Source organism: Amphiura filiformis, chromosome 9, assembly GCF_039555335.1.
Source record: "Amphiura filiformis chromosome 9, Afil_fr2py, whole genome shotgun sequence".
NCBI classification, from domain to species: domain Eukaryota; kingdom Metazoa; phylum Echinodermata; class Ophiuroidea; order Amphilepidida; family Amphiuridae; genus Amphiura; species Amphiura filiformis.
The window spans coordinates 24,617,231-24,637,984 of record NC_092636.1 but is presented as its reverse complement, the minus strand read 5'-3'; the positions used below and the strand labels follow the sequence as shown (position 1 = coordinate 24,637,984).

Sequence of the window (20,754 nt, the reverse complement as noted above, 5' to 3'; positions counted from 1 at the left end):
ATTAAAAATATACAATCTGTCTGTTTCAAATTACCCAAAATATTAATTAAAGAAGTTTTAAGATTAATTAGCAGAATATTTTATTTATATTGAGAAAAGTATGTAGAAAAGAACTAGAAACATGACATAACTAATGAAAACAAAATGTCGTCAAGCACAAATTTTGTATCGGAGAAGAAATTAGTTTAAAAATGTACATATTTCTTCACAATATGACAATCTTGAGGCTGTTTGGCAGTCATTTCCAATAGATCATAACGTTTCTGATATAATAGAGTCTCCATAGGACGTGCCATGCTGTTTAAGTAAACTATTATCCACCTGGAATACTGAACAACTTTTTTCCCCGTAGATGCATTGCGCATACCCTCCGAATTCGGAAGAGAAGAGTAAGTTTGGGTTTCATTCTAATTCTGCATTGTTACGTTCACTAGCACTGCCGGCTTATCTTCTTAATAAAACTATGAAATCACACCATCAGGCGAAGTTTTACCATAATTCTTAGACTAGTTAGAGTCCTTTTATTTCTCTCTCCATCCTCTCTCTCTCTTTTCTTCCCATTCCATAGTTTTACGACATCGCGGTCGGACATTACATTCAAAAGTGAATTTCCACAATAATAAAATACATTCGCAATCATGGCGCTACGCAAATCTGCGGACATAGCGCCACGCCGCTGCTAGTTTGAGCGCATATTGCAATTAATCGCGCATTGATAACATTACCACATGACACTCCCGAACTCCTATATGATTGTGTCAATCATCTCAAAAATGCACATTTAAATCGCGTTAAATTTACATCTTTTTGTGTGCATAAATATAATTTCATGCATACATTTGTTTTTAATGCACGCTTTTAATTCATTTTATAAAATATTCTCCAAACGTACATTTGCCATAAATACAAATAAAATTTATGTGATAAATTTCTTCTCCAATGATAATCTCACACTAGTTTCCATTTCTCCAGAACATAATGAATTAAGTTATACATGTCCATGTTTATATGGAAATGTCGCTTGACTAATTAGCGCACTATAGCTGCAATACCAAACGCTTGTCCAGAAATTTAAATTCATCATGAAATCCTGATCAATACGCACATTTTGTGATAAAATCTTATTTTAAACACAACAGTTTTTTGACGACCATATTATATTACTTTATCCCTTCATTTCAATTTTTAAAGAAATGTCGACTCGATTGACTTGCGCACTACTGCTGCAATCCCAAACGCTCGTCGCTTATTACAACAATCCAATAAAAAATCTTGTATCGGAGAAGAAATTAGTTTAAAAATGTACATATTTCTTCACAATATGACAATCTTGAGGCTGTTTGGCAGTCATTTCCAATAGATCATAACGTTTCTGATATAATAGAGTCTCCATAGGACGTGCCATGCTGTTTAAGTAAACTATTATCCACCTGGAATACTGAACAACTTTTTTCCCCGTAGATGCATACCCTCCGAATTCGGAAGAGAAGAGTAAGTTTGGGTTTCATTCTAATTCTGCATTGTTACGTTCACTAGCACTGCCGGCTTATCTTCTTAATAAAACTATGAAATCACACCATCAGGCTTAAGTTTTACCATAATTCTTAGACTAGTTAGAGTCCTTTTATTTCTCTCTCCATCCTCTCTCTCCTTTTTCTTCCCATTCCATAGTTTTACGACATCGCGGTCGGACATTACATTCAAAAGTGAATTACAATAATAAAATACATTCGCAATCATGGCGCTACGCAAATCTGCGGACATAGCGCGCCACGCCGCATACTAGTTTGAGCGCATATTGCAATTAATCGCGCATTGATAACATTACCACATGACACTCCCGAACTCCTATATGATTGTGTCAATCATCTCAAAAATGCACATTTAAATCGCGTTAAATTTACATCTTTTGTGTGCATAAATATAATTTCATGCATACATTTGTTTTTAATGCACGTTTTAATTCATTTTATAAAATATTCTCCAAACGTACATTTGCCATAAATACAAATAAAATTTATGTGATAAATTTCTTCTCCAATGATAATCTCACACTAGTTTCCATTTCTCCAGAACATAATGAATTAAGTTATACATGTCCATGTTTATATGGAAATGTCGCTGACTAATTAAGCACTATAGCTGCAATACCAAACGCTTGTCCAGAAATTTAAATTCATCATGAAATCCTGATCAATACGCACATTTTGTGATAAAATCTTATTTTAAACACAACAGTTTTTTGACGACCATATTATATTACTTTATCCCTTCATTTCAATTTTTAAAGAAATGTCGACTGATTGACTTATGCACTACTGCTGCAATCCCAAACGCTGTCGCTTATTACAACAATCCAATAAAAAATCTTACACACATTTTTGTACTCTGGCTGGAGTTTTTGCATGTGAAATAATGCACACATTTGTACATGTGCATGATAATACTAAATTAAAACAATATAATGTTTCATTGCTGTTTATCTTTGTTTTTAAACGCAATTATGCTTTACACAACAAAACATTTTTGAATGCCACAAAGATTGACGTGCATTATGTAAGCTTAGGTTAGGCCTACATTTCTACTACGCATGATGTATACAACATTTAATTTTGATATGTGCATACACATTTCGTTGTATGCATACCTTTCATTTGTGCACGACATTTGCAATATTTATAATACTTGCTTCACTATCACACAATCCTCGTTTAAATTTTATAATATATTACTGATCATTTTCATCTGTGAAAATATAAACATCTCTTGATTGTCTTCAAGTAAAAAGGCCAACAGTCAAAATATCATACCAAATGTCTGGTCATTTAGCAAGGAATCCAAGCAGGCTAGAACCTGAAGACAGCCTCTCGTAATCCATTTTCCACATCAATCTGCCACACCGATGCGTAGATCATGTAGACAACACTGCCACTGTCATGAAAACACGATTCACCCGTCTTTTTCCAGAAGAACACAAATCAGCAATATATTCCAACGATGAAAATGCATTGATGTGCATCAAATCTCACAATTCTGGTATTGGAACGGAATTGATGCTGATACAGTCACGAAGCTACCTGCGAGTGACGCTCTCTTCTTCCATGATCCGGGCTTCCAATCCAACAGTTAATCAGTTATGCGATCTCTTCTTTCTTCTTGTTCAACAGCAGTTCTGCGTCCTCCTCTTCTTTCTTCTTGTTCAACAGCAGTTCTGCGTCAGTCTTCTTTAGCTTTCTTTCTTCTTAGGGCTAACTCACTGAACAGTCTGAAGGTTTCTTCTTCAAACCTGAACTAGTCTTTAGCGACTTTGATACCTTCTTTGTCAATTTTCAAGTTTCTTTCTTCGAAAACTTTGTTGATGTTTTCTTTGGTGATTTTCCAGTTTCTTTCTTCTAAAACTTCGTTGATGTTTTCTTGGTGATTTCTTTGAGTCTTTCTTAGGCTATTTCTTGGAAATGGCGTGCCTGTAGATTTACTGTTTCCGCTGCCACCATGTTACGTTCGCTGCCGGCTTATCTTCTTAATAAAACTATGAAATCACACAAGTTTTTACCATAATTCTTAGACTAGTTAGAGTCCTTTTATTTCTCTCTCCATCCTCTCTCTCCTCTTTTCTTCCCATTCCATAGTTTTACGACATCGCGGTCGGACATTACATTCAAAAGTGAATTACAATAATAAAATACATTCAAGCAATCATGGCGCTTACGCAAATCTATGGACATAGCGCCGCCACGCCACATACTAGTTTGAGCGCATATTGCAATTAATCGCGCATTGATAACATTACCACATGACATGCATAAAACAGGGCAGCCTCATTCATTCATTCATATTTATTCGGCAAAATCGACAAGAACAATAAATATAATCAATCACAAATTATCACAAATTTAGCATATATGAAATACATGGATACAAGCAAAGACAAGTAGACACCAAAAAGCCGAAATGCCAGGATAACCCATAAAGTCTAGCTGCAAATGTGTAAACTTATTTCCAATGGGGTCCAACATTGTATTGCATCGTACTTTCATTTGTGTCTATGCTAATTATGTTTACACAACATGAACTCACGTGTTTTCAAGCAAATTCGCCGATAATAGATGATCGACAAAAGCGATGGGAATGTTACAAAAGTACAGATCGCATTCAGCTTACTTCATATGAGATGATCTTTGGAAAAATACGGCATAATTTTTCTTGGTGCTTGCGGGATGCCACTAAGTAAAATATTAAAACTAGGCCTGGCATTTTCGGGTAATTTTGTACCCGGTACCTGGCGCTGTTTTCGGGCGGGTAAACTGGTACCAAATTGCAAAAAAAAAAAATTGAATTTGAATGCATTTTGAAATCATTAATAGAGTATGACATGAATACAAAATATCAATTTTCATATTAAAAATAAAAAAAATCTTGAATTTTTTTATTTTTTTTATTTTTAGGTCAACCATGAATGATCCTAGCATTTAGGTCTAGGTCCAGGGACACTACAAAACCGAAAAAATAAAAACTTAAAAAACAAACAAAAAAACAACTTTTTTAAAAAATTTGGTACCGGGCAGGGTATTTCCTGCCCGGTAATGTAATCTCGGCGGTACCGAATACCCGCCAAAAATGCCAGCCTTAATTTAAACGTTGCGGCAATTCAGGAAATCTTGACAACTAACAGACTCAGTACACGGTCGATCTTACCGCTTCCGATGTTGATTAAGATACTTCTTGCATCGATCCCGAGATGCGGAAAAACCAATAGTCATTTTGTCCCACATAAATGAATAAATAACAAAACCCCGATCCCCGAGTGGACTCACCCATTCGGTGACGCCACACACGATAATCACCCTTATCCTCCTTGGTTTCTAGATGAGATAGACGTGTGGATTTTTCTTTACCAACGCTAAGTATCATTACGAACCAAAGGATTTAGATATACAGTTTGTTTGTTACACTGAGGTAAAACCAACCAGTATAGTCGCTAGGGAGATAGTTTTGACGACATTATACGAAAAGAAAAGTGACAAAAACGATCCAAAAACTTAGCTTGTATGTGTGTTTCCGTTCATATACGGGACACATTTCAAAATGGCCGCCTTTAGGACGCCATTTTATTTTTGTTCTCACGTAAAACAACTATAGCAGACTAGTAAGTTACAATAGATGTTTGTACAGTACTGTGTATACATGTATGGTGAGTGATTATCGCTATGTTTATGGTGTGCTCTATCGTTATATCTTTCAGTACGCTGCGTGATGACGAGTTACTGCTAAGAGTTCGTGGGTTTCGAAGGACCAGCCTGACAAATCTTCCCAAAAGGTTTTCAGTTTTTCATCCCTTTGTATATATATTTTTATATCATACCACTACATCAGCGTCAGCCACTGTGCGTGTGGGTCTGTTTATTGGGCTTGAGCTTGTGTTCGGGGGTAGTGCTGTACGCTCCCGATTACTACAATGTCTAGGCCTTGTCAATCATGCCCTTCCCTTGTGGCAGAGTGGGACCCGCATCCACTCTGCTACACCCACAGGGATTGCTCTAAATCAAATAAGTGTGCTTCCTTTTGCATAGGCTTATCGGACATCCACTTCTAGGATTTAGAAAGTAGCGCGCGTTTGGGTCTTCTACACAGACAGAAGACGAAGACTAAGAAACAGAAGCCTACAGGTAAGATTGATATGGTAGGTACTAGCGCCGCGGCAAGGGCCACGCTAAGGTAACCTCTGGGGCTCCGGTCCCGGGCAAGCAGGCGGACCCTCCGGGACTGCTAGCGAGCCCAAGGCCTAGCAGCCAGCGAAAGCACTGACTTAACGTCTAAGCGAGTAGCAGGCAGCAGGGCGGTACTTGCCCTAACAGGCGAGTACCAGTCTACCAGTGAGATCTCTAGCGAGCTTCTTGCAGGTGGACACCCGTCTATTGCTGATGAACGAGCGGGTCTAGCACCCGCGAAGTAGCGGCGCGACGGACAGTATGCCAAGGGTACCCCGGGCTTGCCTGGGTTGAATCCTAGCATACAGCGTGCAGCGGACTTGCCTCGGCCGGTCTGTAGCACGCAGCGCGCCAGTGGAACCCCGGGCTCGCCTGGGTTGATCCACGGCACGCAGCACGCCTTTCGCTTCCCCGCAAGGGTCGAATGAAAACGCGTGCATGGGTTTAGCAGAGACGATACCGGGCTAACGCTTCAGGTGTAGTCTTAGCAGAACCAACTGGGGTTGTCACACGGCAGCGTTCCATGGTGGGACCGCCGAGTGATTCCCTGGGCCTTGGAATGGCTGCCGGCTGTCCTCCGGGACTGGCTAGCGGCTATACCGGGTTGGGCTCGCAGTCTCTCACGGGACAGCGACCCAAGTGCAAACAGTGGCAGCTACCGAGGACGAGCTACGGCTTGACTTCAGTGGTAGCCACTATGCACGCGCCCATAGCTGCCGTGAGTGGTCCGCCACACACAGCGACCTTGGGCGAGGCTCAAGAGGTTAGGGTAGGTAGTTTGAACAGCCTGGCTGATCAACAACCCACTTATGTCCTCGAGAGCCAGCAGAGCGTGGGTGATCCATTACAGTCAATGGGTCAATTACCCTCTTATGATCGATCACTATCTATTCAGCGGAGCATGGCTCCATTGATTGATACTGCCTATTCAGGTAGCGAGGTGACTGATCGAGGGTATACACGCCAGCTACCCGTGATACTAGGCAAGCTCCTTTTAGCCAAGGGACAGCCAGTATAGCGGGTACCCATACACACGGCTTGATCCTCTAGCGGGAACGCTGTGAGGCATGGGTACAGTGGTACGCAGCCGGGAGCCCTACCGGGCACCTACGCTACAACCACGCAGGTACCGCAGTACTGCGTCCTGGTTACCACAGTCTCTGTGGCAACAGGGGGAGGCGGTACTGGTACTGCCGCTCCATGGGGTTTCCCTGGTGGCGGATCCTTTCAGGGTCAGCTACCAACAGGGTATGCCCGTGGTATCCGCCGCAGGGTGGTTTCTTCCACGGTCTACCACCGTGGCAAGTGCCGCCTAGCGTTGGGCAAGCAGTACCACCAGTTGTTACCCAACCCGGCGGCGAGTGGCTAACCCTGATACAGCTCAGGGTAGGCCGCACACTGCTATGGCTAGGGCGACAGCAGCGAGAGCGTCGGCGGATCCCGGGTGCTATAGCTAGCATCTCGGGGTCTAGCGGGAGTACTCCCTCTTCTGCTGGTGTTCAGTTGGCTAACCACACGGTGGCGACACCTCCCTGTCCACCTTCAGATGCCCGTCGTCAGATCTCTTCCTCATCAGAGAGTGAGTCAGAGTCTGAAGGCGAGGGAAAGGAGTCGGAAGATGAAACCAGTAGCGACTCACAGTCTGATGAGACTGTGCAGCTAGCTTCAGGTATCCTTCCCCCGCTTCCCCGTGAGGAACTCGCTAGCAATGGTCTGCCTGCGGCCCCCCCTGAGGTGATGAGCCGTGTGGCCCAAGTTTTGGGCCTGGCTTGCTCTCAGGAGGAGTCCGTTCAGGAGGACCAGGGCATCTTTTCAGTAGGATGCCCAGCTAGCGCGTCCACACAAGGGTCGCCTGCACTTGCATTCCCGGCGGACCTCAAGGGTAGGTTTCAGAGGGCTGTCAGGCTCGCTGGAGCTTCGACGCCGCGTGCTTGCACGCTTCCACTGCGTGTTTCGCAGGAGGACTACGAAACCTACCTCAGGGTCCCTGACATGGATCCAGACGCGTTGCCGCGCCTGCCGCTGCGCCAAGGCGCACGGGTCGTTCTCCCCCAGTGGGAGGAGGAGCTAAAGCTCATCGATAAGCGAGCACGCCGCTTATCAGAGTCTCTAGCGTCGCTACCACGCTTGCCGAGCACCTCGGTAGGAAGGTAGCGAACGACCACGGGCAACGCCGAACTCTTCCGCTGAGGTTAATCTGTTAGCGGTGCTAACAGCTAACCTCAACGAGAGTTCTATGGGCCTAGCCCATAGGATGTCATCTCGCCGCCGGGACAATGCCTGTCTGTCCCTCCAGTCAACTTACGGCTCCGACTTTGCTGATGCAATGAAGAAGTCAGACTCGGTGGGACAGGGGCTACTCTTTGGACAGGCCTTTTGCGCTACGGTTGAGGACCGGGCAAAGAAGGCCACCAATGAGAGCACTCTGAAGAAGTCGGAGGCTGCCCTGACCAAGGTGAAGGGCAGTAAGGCTAAGAAGAAGCACAAGAAGAAGAAGTCTTCTAAGCGTTCTTCAGCGCCAGCTCCGGCTTCAGCAGGACGCGCCCACAGACTACACCCGAGCCCGAGGCTACTCCAGCACCTCCCAAGAAAACTGGGAAGCGCAAGAGTAGTGCTGGACCAGTATGGCAAGCCCCCTAAGAAGAGCCGTTCTTCTAAGGGTGGCAAACCAGATCGGTCCTGAGGGCACGGGCGGTCGACAGTCCATGCCGGCAGGTTTGGACTTCCCACAGGGATTCCCCTGTGGGCGGCCGCTGTGCATTACGCCCAGAGATGGCATGCCATCTCACCGGGCGCCTGGGTATTGTCAGTGGTCAGTGGGGGTTACAGGCTGGAATTTACCAGCCGCCCCTCGTGCGCCTGCACGATTCAGAGGTCCACGGTAGTGCCGCCAGACGGCCCCCAGCGTCGGGCACTACTGTCAGAGGTCACTCAGCTTCTCACGAAGCAAGCGATTGTCCCGGTCTACCCCCTTTCACCAAGGGGTTTTGGAGCACGCTTTTTCTGGCTCCAAAGAAGACCGGCGCCTGGAGGCCCATTCTGAACCTCAAGCCGTTGAACGAGTTCATCAGGCCCAAGAGGTTCAGAATGGAGACTCTCGCTTCGGTGCTAGCCTGCCCCATCAAGGGTATGTGGGCGGCATCGCTAGATCTCTCGGACGATATCTGCATGTTCCGATCGCACCTCAAGATCAGAGGTTGCTACGCTTCATGGTACAGGGTCCAACTTATCAGTTTCGATGCCTGCCATTCGGCTTGTCCACCTCCCCAGAGTGTTTACACTCCTGGTCAGGGCGGTGGCAGCGTACCTGAAGCGCAGGGGAGTCAACATGTGTTGCTACCTGGACGATTGGTTCATTTACGGACGCACTCCGCTGGAGACACAGTGTCTCGTGGAGTTAGTAGTCCGTGACGGTGCGGGACCTGGGATTTCTGATCAACGCCAAGAAATCCAATTTGGTCCCGACGCAGACACCACTATTCTTAGGGGCCCAGATCAACCTCAAGGAGGGATCGCGTGCCCTCACCCGAGAGGGTGACGCACATGGCGAGGTGTGCCCGACTCTTGGCCGAGTCAGAGGGGGCACCCGCGGTGGCATGGATGAAGGTTTTGGGCCTTATGGCCAGTATGGTAGACCTCGCACTGCCGTACTGCCGCTTTCACATGAGGCCTATACAACTACACCTTCTAGCCTTTTACAGGCCCAGTCGTCACCAATATCCCTCGCGGTTCCGATGTCGGAGATCGCGAGAGGAACTCTGGTGGTGGACCCATCAGCCCAATTTGACTCAAGGTGTCAGGTTCCCTGCACCAGCGGTGCGGCACGCAGTGACGACCGACGCGTCACAAAGCTGGGCTGGGGGGCCACATCCACGGGACTCAGTCTCGGGCCTATGGTCGGCCACGGAGACGGAGTTCCATATCAACCTTCTCGAACTTTGGGCAGTGGAGAGAACTCTCCAGCATTTCAAGAAGGTGATCGTGGGATCTCATATCGTTGTCCAAACAGACAACACAACCGTGGTGGCCTACCTCAACAGACAAGGGGCACCAGGTCACCACGGTTATGCCTGCACGCATTTACGCCTGATAGGGTGGTGCAAGGCCAGGCAGATTACGTTGAGAGCGATGCACATAGCGGAGTCACCAACATCCTCGCGGACGATCTGTCACGAGGAAAGGTGTCGGGACCTACAGAATGGTCCCTTGCTCCGCAGGTCGCCCAGACGATCTTCGAGGTGATGTACCACCCCTCGATCGAGTTGTTCGCATCTCATCGAAATCATCAGCTGCGGTGTATTGCTCAAGGGTCGCAGACCCACAGGCATTCGCCGTGGGCGCTCTGTCCGTGAGACTGGGAGGAATGACTGCTTACGCTTTCCCCGATCTCACTGCTCGCAAGAGTGGTGACCAAGATCGGGAGGGAGGATTGCAACGTCATTCTGATAGCACCGTTCTGGCCGAAACACCTGTGGTTTCGACCGATGGTGGATCTACTAGCGGCTCAGCCGCGAGTACTCCCCGAGTTACCAAATCTACTCCGGATGCCCGGAGGAGAGGTACCAAGTCTACCACTAGAGCACCTGCAGTTAGCTGCATGGCCCTTATCAGGAACGTCGCGGCGGAGGGAGGCTTTTCATCAGAAGCTGCTTCTCTCATCGCCGGGGTAGACGAGTCTACCCTCCGTCACGTATAGTCAGCGCTTTGGCTCCCTACTACGCATGGTGCGATGAGAGAAATACATCTCCCACTAGAGCCCCTGTGCCTCTAGTGGCAGATTTTCTGACAGAAAAGTTCAGGTCAGGACTTCAGCAGGCAACGATAGCCAACTATAAGTCAGCCATTCTCTCGATTCATCGGGATTTGAAGACGGTCGACTATCAATTCAGATGGGTCCCTAAGTCTTCTTCTCGACGGTATGTTCAACGGCGCCCGCCCGAAAGGAAGGTGGTCCCTCCATGGGACCTCAACACAGTCTTGGAGTATATTAAGGGTCCCCCGTTTGAGCGCCTGTCAGAAGCGACCCTTAAATACGTCCTCTTAAGGCGGCCTTTCTTCTGGCGTTGGCTTCGGGACGGCGCTGCTCAGAGTTGCACGCAGTCTCAAGTCAGCCTCCGTATTACTAACAACGGAGCGACGCTGTTTCTTCGCCCGGATTTCCTTGCAAAAAATGAGCGAAGTACATTCCGACACTCGCCCCTCTTCCTCCCCAGTATTGGGCAGGGTTCGTCAATAGCCGAAGACAGGTTGTGGTGCCCGGTGAGGCGCTACAGCACTACCTTGGCGAACACAAACCTTAAGAGGGGCTCATGACCGCTTATTTATCACTCACGCAGAACCGCACGGTCCAGCCGCTAAACAGACTCTGGCACGGTGGCTGGTCCAGGTGTTGGTGGACTCGGGCGGCAAAGACGCCGCCCCAAGGCCCACTCAACCAGATCTATCTCATCTTCGTGGGCCTACCATAGGGGGTCCCCATAGAAGAGATTTGTCAGGCTGTGTCTTGGAAGAACCCGTCGTCCTTTTCCACGGTTTACTACAAAAACGTAAACCAACGACCAGGCGATAAGTTCTCCAGGGCTATTCTGCGGAGATAATATGGTGGTTGGGTATCAGGTGTTTTTATGGACAATCAGAATTCCAACATGGTAAGAACCAGTGTTTCTATTCTTAACCACTGAACTTTCAGTTCAGGGGTTTTTGTCTGTTCACGTAGTCTTTCTGTTTCCCGGCCGTGGAGGGGGGGAAATAGTTTGACCTCGCGATTACCATGCTACCCACTCTCCCGATCCTTATCAGATGCTGGCCAATCTTGTACCTCCATCCGTCGGTTACTTGCTAGATCGATCTTTCAGATGTTGATGCAAGAAGTATCTTAATCAACATCGAACGGTAAGATCGACCGGTGTACTGAGTCTAGTCCCAAACAAAAATGTTTGGTAGACTCATAACCGGTGCGATCTTACCTTTCCGATGTAAGGGGTGATTATCGTGTGTGACGTCACCGAATGGGTGAGTCCACTCGGGGGATCGGGGGGTTTTTGTTAGTTATTCATTTATGTGGGACAAAATGACTATTGGTTTTTTCCGCATCTCGGGATCGATGCAAGAAGTATCTTAATCAACATCGGAAAGGTAAGATCGCACCGGTTATGAGTCTACCAAACATTTTTGTTTGGGACTAATCGGTGTGTCCTTCGTATCCTCCGCTGTCAATTTCTTATCCACTCACTAATCCTCACAAGCTTTGAGTTGATTACGTAATGTGTGGAGGCAAATTGCAATAAGTACAATGTAATAATGAGTAGGGCGGGCTCCGAGGCAGGTTTCTTCTTCATCTTACGTAATAGTATTGTTCTCCAAAAAAAACTCTGGCGCTCTAGCTGAAATACAGCAAGATAATACATTGTATAGTAAATGTAAACCTGTATTTTAGCTAGAGTATCTCGAGCTAGGTTTCATGGTTTAGGGCGATCTTTTCTTTTAGACTACCCGAGCTACATGTATATGGTTAAATTACGAATTTGTCAAATTAAACTTTCTCATCATGGTTAAACATGTTTTAGCTATACAGTGTATAAATAAACCTTTTATTTCTGTTTTATTTTATCGCAAAGCCAATTTTCATTTGACGTTTCAAAACCGATGGCGATGCTGCGAACTAGTGCTGGTATCGCCAAGCATTTTCATTGTTGACAATCGACAAAATTAAAAAGCTGATGTCGACAACTGTCAACAATCTGGCCTAATTAATAACTCCCAAAATCGTCCAACAAACCTGTCAAATTTTTCGCTGATCCGGGTGCAAAATTCGGCAACCTACACGACGAAAACGAAGTTGATGAAAATAAAATACCCGTAAAAATTACAGCGATAAACTAGTCCTAATTTGCGTCTCCTTCTCTGATTTTGTTTTGGCACTCTCTAGAATTTAATATTATGCTATCGTATGTTGCGAGTGTACAGTAGTTGGTACAGAATCATGCAGATACATGAAAAAAACATTGTGTGAAAGGACAAATCGCAAATAAACAGCATCTGTGATTGGCTCATATTTCGAATTGGATGCTACCAGCGTGCGATAGATCGAAAAGTCACGAAGATCCCGAAAATACCTTGCTTGGTAAATTTTTGTTAGGATGTTAAACTTTTTAAGCTTTCTTAGCCAAAGTTTTGTTTACTTTTTGTCGATACATGCAAAGCTCTTGTCGACAATCTGCAAAAGTGCTTTTGTCGACACCAGCACTACTGTCTGTTCAATTAGCTTAGATTCTTGTATTTTTAAGGGATCTAAAATGAGCGCTTATTGCGTTTCGACAGTATTTTTTGTGGGACATGAGAGCACCTCGGACCTATCGAAATGCATTCTGAATACGAAGCATGTCTTTCTGATATCAAATAATTTTCATTTTTTGAAAATCACAATATAATACAAATTTTATGACAAATTATAAAAATTTGATATTTTTCAAATTTTTTCGAAGTCCTCGAAGTAAATTATATAAATCTAATGATATATTCTTAAAGTGTATGTAGCAGGAGGAAAAGCCGACGGTCAATTGAAAATGTTGACCTTTCATATTGAAGATATGGATTTTTTTTCCCAAAAAGACCTTTTTTTTTTGGTGTTTTGGGAAAAAATCCATATCTTCAATAATGAAAGGTCAACATTTTCAATTGATCGTCGGCTTTTCATCCCACCTACATACACTTTAAGTATAAATCATCAGATTTATAAAGTTTACTTCAGGTACTGTTAAATATCAAAAATATCAATTTTTAATGATTTGCCATAAAATGTGTATTAAATTGCGAATTTCAAAAAATCAAAATTATTTGATATCAGAATGACATTCTTCGTATTCAGAATGCAATTCGATATTTTTCAACACACATTATTTTATAGGCCTACTGGCAAATAATTATAGCCACTTAGCTGGACAATACTTCCTGATGCGGATGGTCGAATAAATACTATCTCAGCGCATCTAATTATTATGACATTCGTCCCCATTCCACTAAATGGATTGCTTCAAAAAAGTTTATGGTACCCGACGTTCTACGGCTTTTTATAAAAATATCGCGGAAAAGGCCAAAATTGAAAAGAAATGGGGTTACAAATTGAACTCTGGAATTTGGAAAGTATAAATCACGTTGGGTCTAAGGCTGTGCTAACACTTTTCTTTGATGACTTTGACCACAATGTTTTATTTTTTCAAATATCTTAAAAATGCAAGAATCTAAGCTAATTGAACAGACAGTAGTGCGAACTCCAACACTAGTTATAGCATCGCACAAGCATGACGAGCGCTTGTTTTGACAGTGATTTACACTTGCGTATGAAGAATTTTCAGGCGTGTTTGACAGTTTTTAAATTTTTACTGAGTGACGCAATTTGGCATATTATTTCTTGAAAAATGCAATTTGACATGTATTTTTCTTTTAAAAATTCCTTCATTGCCACTTTCCACTCATCTGATCATCTTTTTATGTGATGGAAGTGATGCTGGCGCTGATTTTATGAAGGTTTGTTTTTTGCTTTTCCAATATAAATTTTAAATTGCTTTTTTTTTTTTTGAGACAAAAATTTCCTAGCAGGCTAGCAGTAGCAGAATAACTGTTTTCACTTCTTTTCAAAAAGTTGTTTTGTTTTTTACTAACCCCATAATTTCCCTCATAAAACCCTGCCTTCTTTCCGTAAAATGGTGATCGAGATATGATTTGGCCGCGATATGCGAAAGACTGACGATGCCCAAGCCAGGAGTTATCTCAAATCGTGTTGGAATCAGTGAAGCATGACACCAAAAAGTAGCCAAAGTTGTTAAGGGCTGGGGTATGAACGTTTGGAGAGTATTTATTTTGGGACATCAGAGCACATCAGACATATCGAATTGCATTCTGAATACGAAGAATGTCATTCTGATATCAATAATTTTGATTTTTGAAATTAGCAATTTAATACACATTTTATGTCAAATCATTAAAATTGATATTTTTGATATTTAACAGTACTTGAAGTAAACTTTATAAATCTGATGATTTATACTTAAAGTGTATGTAGGTGGGATGAAAAGCCGACGATCAATTGAAAATTTTGACCTTTAAGATTGAAGATATGGATTTTTCCCCAAACACCAAAAAAAATAAGGTCTTTTTGGGAAAAAAATCCATATCTTCAATATGAAATGTCAAAATTTTCAATTGACCGTCGGCTTTTCCTCCCTGCTATATACACTTTAAGAATATATCATTAGATTTATATAATTTACTTCGAGGAGTGTTATATATCAAAAATTTGAAAAATATCTAATTTTTATAATTTGTCATAAAATTTGTATTATATTGTGATTTTCAAAAAATGAAAATTATTTGATATCAGAATTAGATCCCTTAAGTAAAGCAATGGAAATTCAGAAGTAAACAAATGCTGATCACGGCAGGTTTAGTACCCGTGCATCAAAAATGATCAGTTCGTGGGACACGCCGCATATTCAATTTAAATACTCTTCTTACTGCATTTTTAGCTAGTTTTGTTACAAGGTGCTTACATTGTACGTATGCTGTTGCTTATATTATGGTTTAAAGTTCAACATTTCCTATGTACTAGTGCTACAAATATATCTTGTAAAAACAGTGAACATAGTTATGCTGCAAGTTTTTCGAATATTTCTGCTTAATATTGCATCATTTTGCTTTGCTTTAAAAAAATTGAGGTGAGATAGAATTTTAATTTACACCTGGATGAATTTGAACTTGAAGCAAAAAAGCTTAATTACTACATGTATATCTAATGTACCAAACAGATTGCCTTTCATGTGTTTTATTTGCTGCCAAGATTGAAACAAGTGAAAAGTATGTGAAATCACAGGGTGTGTGATTTTACAGACCGGATCTCTAGCTGAATTCAGAGGAGTCTGTGAATTCACAGTGCCCCCCAGACGTGGTCTAATTCTGCATAAAACCGGGTAACCTTATTTCTATAGATCTGCTGCGCATTCAAATTGCATTGTATTGCATCGTAATTTCATTTCTGTCTATGCTAATTATGTTTACACAACATGAACTCATGTGTTTTCAATCAAATTCGCCGATAATAGGTAATCAAAAGCGATCGGAATGTTACAAAAGTACAGATCGCATTCAGCTTACTTCATATGAGATGATCTTTGGAAAAATACGGCACAATTTGTCGCCTTTAGCTCCATGGACCATATCATGTCACATGTAAATCTAAGAAGTATTGATATGGCATGGAATTTCTGCATTTTGATAATTTTTTTAATGGAAAATATTATGGGTGTTTAGGGGGTAGTTAATAGAGCAGTGTCTCAAAATCACATTTTTACCAACAAGCAACTCACCATGTCTTATCACAACACAAATATCAATTATTACTGTTCTAAACTTTAGTGTCATTGTTTATGTTATTGTTGTTTTAGGAATTCTGAATCGTCCAAGGAGTCTCAAGGATTACAATCATGCCGCACAAAGTCCCCTTCACCGCGATCCATGCTAGCAGCACGGATGAAGGGTATAACATGAAGGAATTGGAGATACACAATCCCCTGGTCAAGGGATGGCAGTCGTCACGATTCTGTCTTTACCCTCAGGAGATCATTCTGGCATTTGATGAGAAGATCAGAATTAAGAAACTGCAAATTTTAGCCCACCAATTCTTAATCGGTAAGTTAAACAAAGATCTACTGACCACTGCTAGCACACCTAATGCTGTATTGTCACTTGTTCAGCATGCTCAATTCTGAATTTTAAATGAACCATTTCACTGATCAAGTTAACTGATGGTGCCAGTGATCAAGATCTGCATGATCAGAATGGCGAATTTGGAAGCTGCATGTTGTACAGCTTTTCCAGAGCAAAAAATCACAAACAAATTTAATTTGTTTTTGCACCCAAAAATATCACAGCTAACATGTTTGAAGCAAAACCTCCCATGTAACCTTTTGACAGTTTTGTTTTAAACATGTTCAGGGGCCACAATCACATAGGAGGTTTTCCCTGCCCAACAACGATATTTTAGACACAGTGTTCACCAGGCATGTACGCAGGATTTCATTTGGGGGGTGCTGATTTTGAAAAAGTGGACTTTTTTTCCAAGGGGAGGGAGGCAATTTTGTGAAAAGTGGACTTTCTTCCCAAAATTTTGACCTTTTTTTGTCCAAAGAAGGGTAAAAAACCTGATTTTTTTATTGCTCGCTACGCTCGCAAATTCTGAAATTTTGGGACTTTTTGCATACTTTTCCAAATTCCACCCCCATTTCCACCCCCCTGCTTTCTGGCCTGGTGTTCACTGCACCATATTCATGTACCAAAATCATTGTCTTTCCTCTCTCCTCTTTTGTAGCAACAAAAATAGAATTTTATGTTGGAAGCCTTCCTCCAGATCATATAACCACATTACATGGTACCAGATACAAGCGTCTAGGATATGTAGCAATGGCGGACAATGAGAAGACTGGATTCAAAGCCAGGGAACTGAAATCAGTCCATGTAGATGCGGTTGGAAGATATCTCAGACTTGTTATACACAAGAATCATGTCAATAAATACAACTTGTATAATCAGGTGAGTGAGTGAGTGGAAGATGTTTATACAGGGTGTCTCAAAAAACTTATCCTTATTAAATTTGGTATTACTTTTGCTGTGGTACAAGCTTATAAATTGTAAGAGTAGCCTTAACTCCAGTTCAATTCTAAACCAAATGCAAATTTGAGTGAAATTTCAGTGCAAATCTGAGTGATATCCAGGCCCACTGGAATTCTAGTCTAAGCTAGAGACTGACCGATCAGATCGGTAGCTTCCGAATCGGGCCGATTATTAGCTTATCGGTAGTGATCTGCATCGGCCGATTTTTCCTTCATCCGCCGATGTAATGCACCGATCACCCAATATCATGAAAGTAATTGTTGAAGCTTAACAAGTATTCATTTATTGGTATATTTCTTTGAATTAGACTAGTTAAATCAAGCGAAATTTAGCAAAAGAACAAGCTTTGTAGGCGATAAACATATATAAAATCATACCGTGATTCAGGCACGCAGCTGAGATAATCAGGTAATTCCCCGCATGCACATGTAGAATTGTAGTTCTTACTTCCGGGTTACACACGTGCGTGTCAGATTGGAGAGAGCTACGGGCCGTGTGCAAAACTCAATACTGACTTGAACGTAAACACAATATTAAAATGGGGCGATCGAATGATTCGACGGACTCGGATATCAGGGGGAAAAGGTAAATTGAACTTAGAATAATCATGATCAAATTAAGTATTGTAAATGAGCACGGGAGTGTATTTTTGTGCTCAGAGCATACATAATTATGGTAATACTTTGCGTACAAGTACCCTTTCAACAAACAGGTGAAATTTACTCATGGCGATGGCAGCCATTGTTTACAATTGGGGAATTGGTAATCTATGATCGAATCGGCAGATCAAAGAGGAATTGACCGGCCAATCGGCCGATTCAGATAGGGACCTGATCGGTCAGACACTAGTCTAAGCAACACACTCATTTAGAAGTTTGATTGCTATTTTCCTTAAAAACTAACATGGACTCAAGGTGGACTTTCAAGAGCCATAGTGAAGTCAAGAGTTAGTCACATTTGGAGCTAGAATTGTCAATGAAAGATTTTTGTCTTTCATTTCATATTGATCAGCCTTTTATCTTTAAAACTTATATAATGTTAAACACTCTGTATATATATTATGATGTGTAGTGGATGAGTTCAACAGTGGAGTTACCATTATTATGCGTAGTGATATTGTTTTGCAATTTTAGGGCTTTTTTACCTAGTGTAGTAAGCCCAAAAAAAAGAAGATGTTTGCTTGCCCTCAACCGACCGACCCTAATTTTGGAAATCAGAAAAAGTTTTTTTTTCTATTTACTGTACAAAAGAATACTGACCCTATTTTTGGAAATTCCTGAAAAAAGTTTTTTTTTTCTTTTTAAATTTTTGCATTCTGAAGATTTAAAAAAAAGTATTTTAGAGCTTGTGTTCAACATTTTAGTTGTTTTCTAATGTTAGTTGATTCATTTTGACACCAAAATTGTCTGATTTTTCATATTTTGAGCCTTAATTAATACAAACATAGAGTTTCCTAGTAATTAAAAAAAAAGGAAAAAAAAAAAAAAGAAGAAATCACGACCGACCGATTCCAATTGTTAAAATTCAATTGAGGGCAAGCAAACAATTTTTTTTTCTTGGCCTAAGTGACATCATTGTGTCAATGCAGCTGTTATGAGCATATGGATTTCAGCCCTTTGTATAAATGCTTGTGATGGGAAGTTGCATCTATTGAAATTAGCACTAACTGAACTTACCAAAAGCACACACAGTCAATTGTACTGATACTGTTTACATATTCTAATATATGTGTAAAACAACCTACTTTTCTTAAAAACTATATAGCCAAAAGCACAGTCAATTTATATATATACTCTACATATTCTAGTATATGTGTAAAGTAACCTTTTTTCTTTTCTTGCATGTACATGTAGGCTGGTATCGTAGCCATCAATGTCATTGGTGACGAGATGACTGAAAACAGTGAAACTGGCACGGTAGACCCTAGAGATGTCAACAATGTCATCAACCAATACATGCCACCTGGGAGTACCTTCAGAGATAACGAGGGCAAAGTAGTTGATCCTGCTGTAGTTGGTGCTGTTAACAAGTGAGTACATAATGGACAATCTGTGATTTGCTTCCCCCAGAAGGGGTTGTCAAATTCGGAAACCATGGTTAATGGTTAACATATGAACATTAGCAGTTGATATTGGGGGTAGTCAATTTTAATATTTAATACTTACAGGACAAGTTATTTGTAATGTTTCATTCAGAGAATGCCTTCTATTTCATAGGTTTTCTTACAATGAAAAGAAAGAATTGCTACAACTAAATGTAGTCAACTTGATGCATGTACTTTATCAAGCAAACTTCTGTCGTTCATGATAATTGGTGCTTGTAGTTGTATGTGCGTCCATTTATAAATGCTAGGTATATAACTGGTCCAAAATGTGTGAAGCCCTGAGCATTGTATATATGCAACTTTGACATTTAGAAAGAAAAAGAGCAAGGTACACCAACTTGACGTGGGGAAACAAGTAAAATACAGCCAGGAGGGTAGGCGGGGGGGGGGGGGGCAAAACAGCAAATGTAGGCATTAGAAGTAGGTAAAGTTCGATAGCCAAAAATTGCCAGTTGCAAGGCTCACAAAAGTGCTAAACCTGCAAAAACAACAAGGATCAATGGAAATACAATAGTACACTAGAACAAGTGATGAAAATGGCTGTGCACATAAACAGACACAACAAACCAAACAACCAATGTAGGCACAAAAATGTCAGGAAAACAGTACAAAAGTACACTGAAAGTGATGAAAGCACTTAACATTTAACTTTTTGTCTCTCTGTTTCTTTGCAGACCTGATTTCATATCACCCATGGATGATTTGGCATTCGATATGTATCAGGATCCAGAAGTTGCTCAAATTATACGGAAACTGGACACTCGAAAAAACGAAGCGGTCATCCGTAAGTATTATGTTTGGATTTTGAGTAAACAAACTTATTTGCAAAAGTCATGATGACTGGACTATCAATACATTAGCAAGATCAGATGACATTGATAATACAATACATGAAAGGTCTATTGCTGCAAGTTACAGGGTAGTAACTTTCAAAGAATCCAGATTTTTTTGATGATTACAAAAATTGCATTTCCTGTACAAGGCATGCCATGAATATCTATTAAGGCCTAAAAAAATAGTTTGATTGGCGTAACCCGACCGACCCTAAAAATAGGCCCGACCCTAGACTTTTTTTCTTATATTTTTGCAAACAAATTTTTAAAAAATTCAAATTAAATTTTTTTTAAAGTTCCAATTTACGCAATTTACAGCTAAAAATGTGTGTAAATTTTTTTTTTAATGCCGACCAACATACCCTAATTTTTTTTATGTTACACCAATCAAACTATTTTTTTAGGCCTAAGTTACTAGATTCATTCATAGATTATTGATAATGAC

The 20,754-nt window shown here is 41.8% G+C and overlaps 1 protein-coding gene across 2 annotated transcripts in view; it reads left to right on the top strand.

The window, feature by feature from the left end:
• Positions 1–1,332: 1,332 nt before the first annotated feature.
• LOC140160777 (centrosomal protein of 104 kDa-like) overlaps positions 1,333–20,754 on the top strand; it is a 49,784-nt gene continuing 30,362 nt past the window's right edge. For both annotated transcript variants that reach the window (XM_072184074.1, XM_072184073.1), the window contains exons 1-5: positions 1,333–1,491; positions 16,148–16,391; positions 17,071–17,291; positions 19,226–19,401; positions 20,151–20,260. In XM_072184074.1, the coding sequence (XP_072040175.1) occupies positions 16,187–16,391; positions 17,071–17,291; positions 19,226–19,401; positions 20,151–20,260 (712 nt within the window). In that variant the 5' untranslated portion in view covers positions 1,333–1,491; positions 16,148–16,186. The remainder of the gene's footprint in view (positions 1,492–16,147; positions 16,392–17,070; positions 17,292–19,225; positions 19,402–20,150; positions 20,261–20,754) is intronic.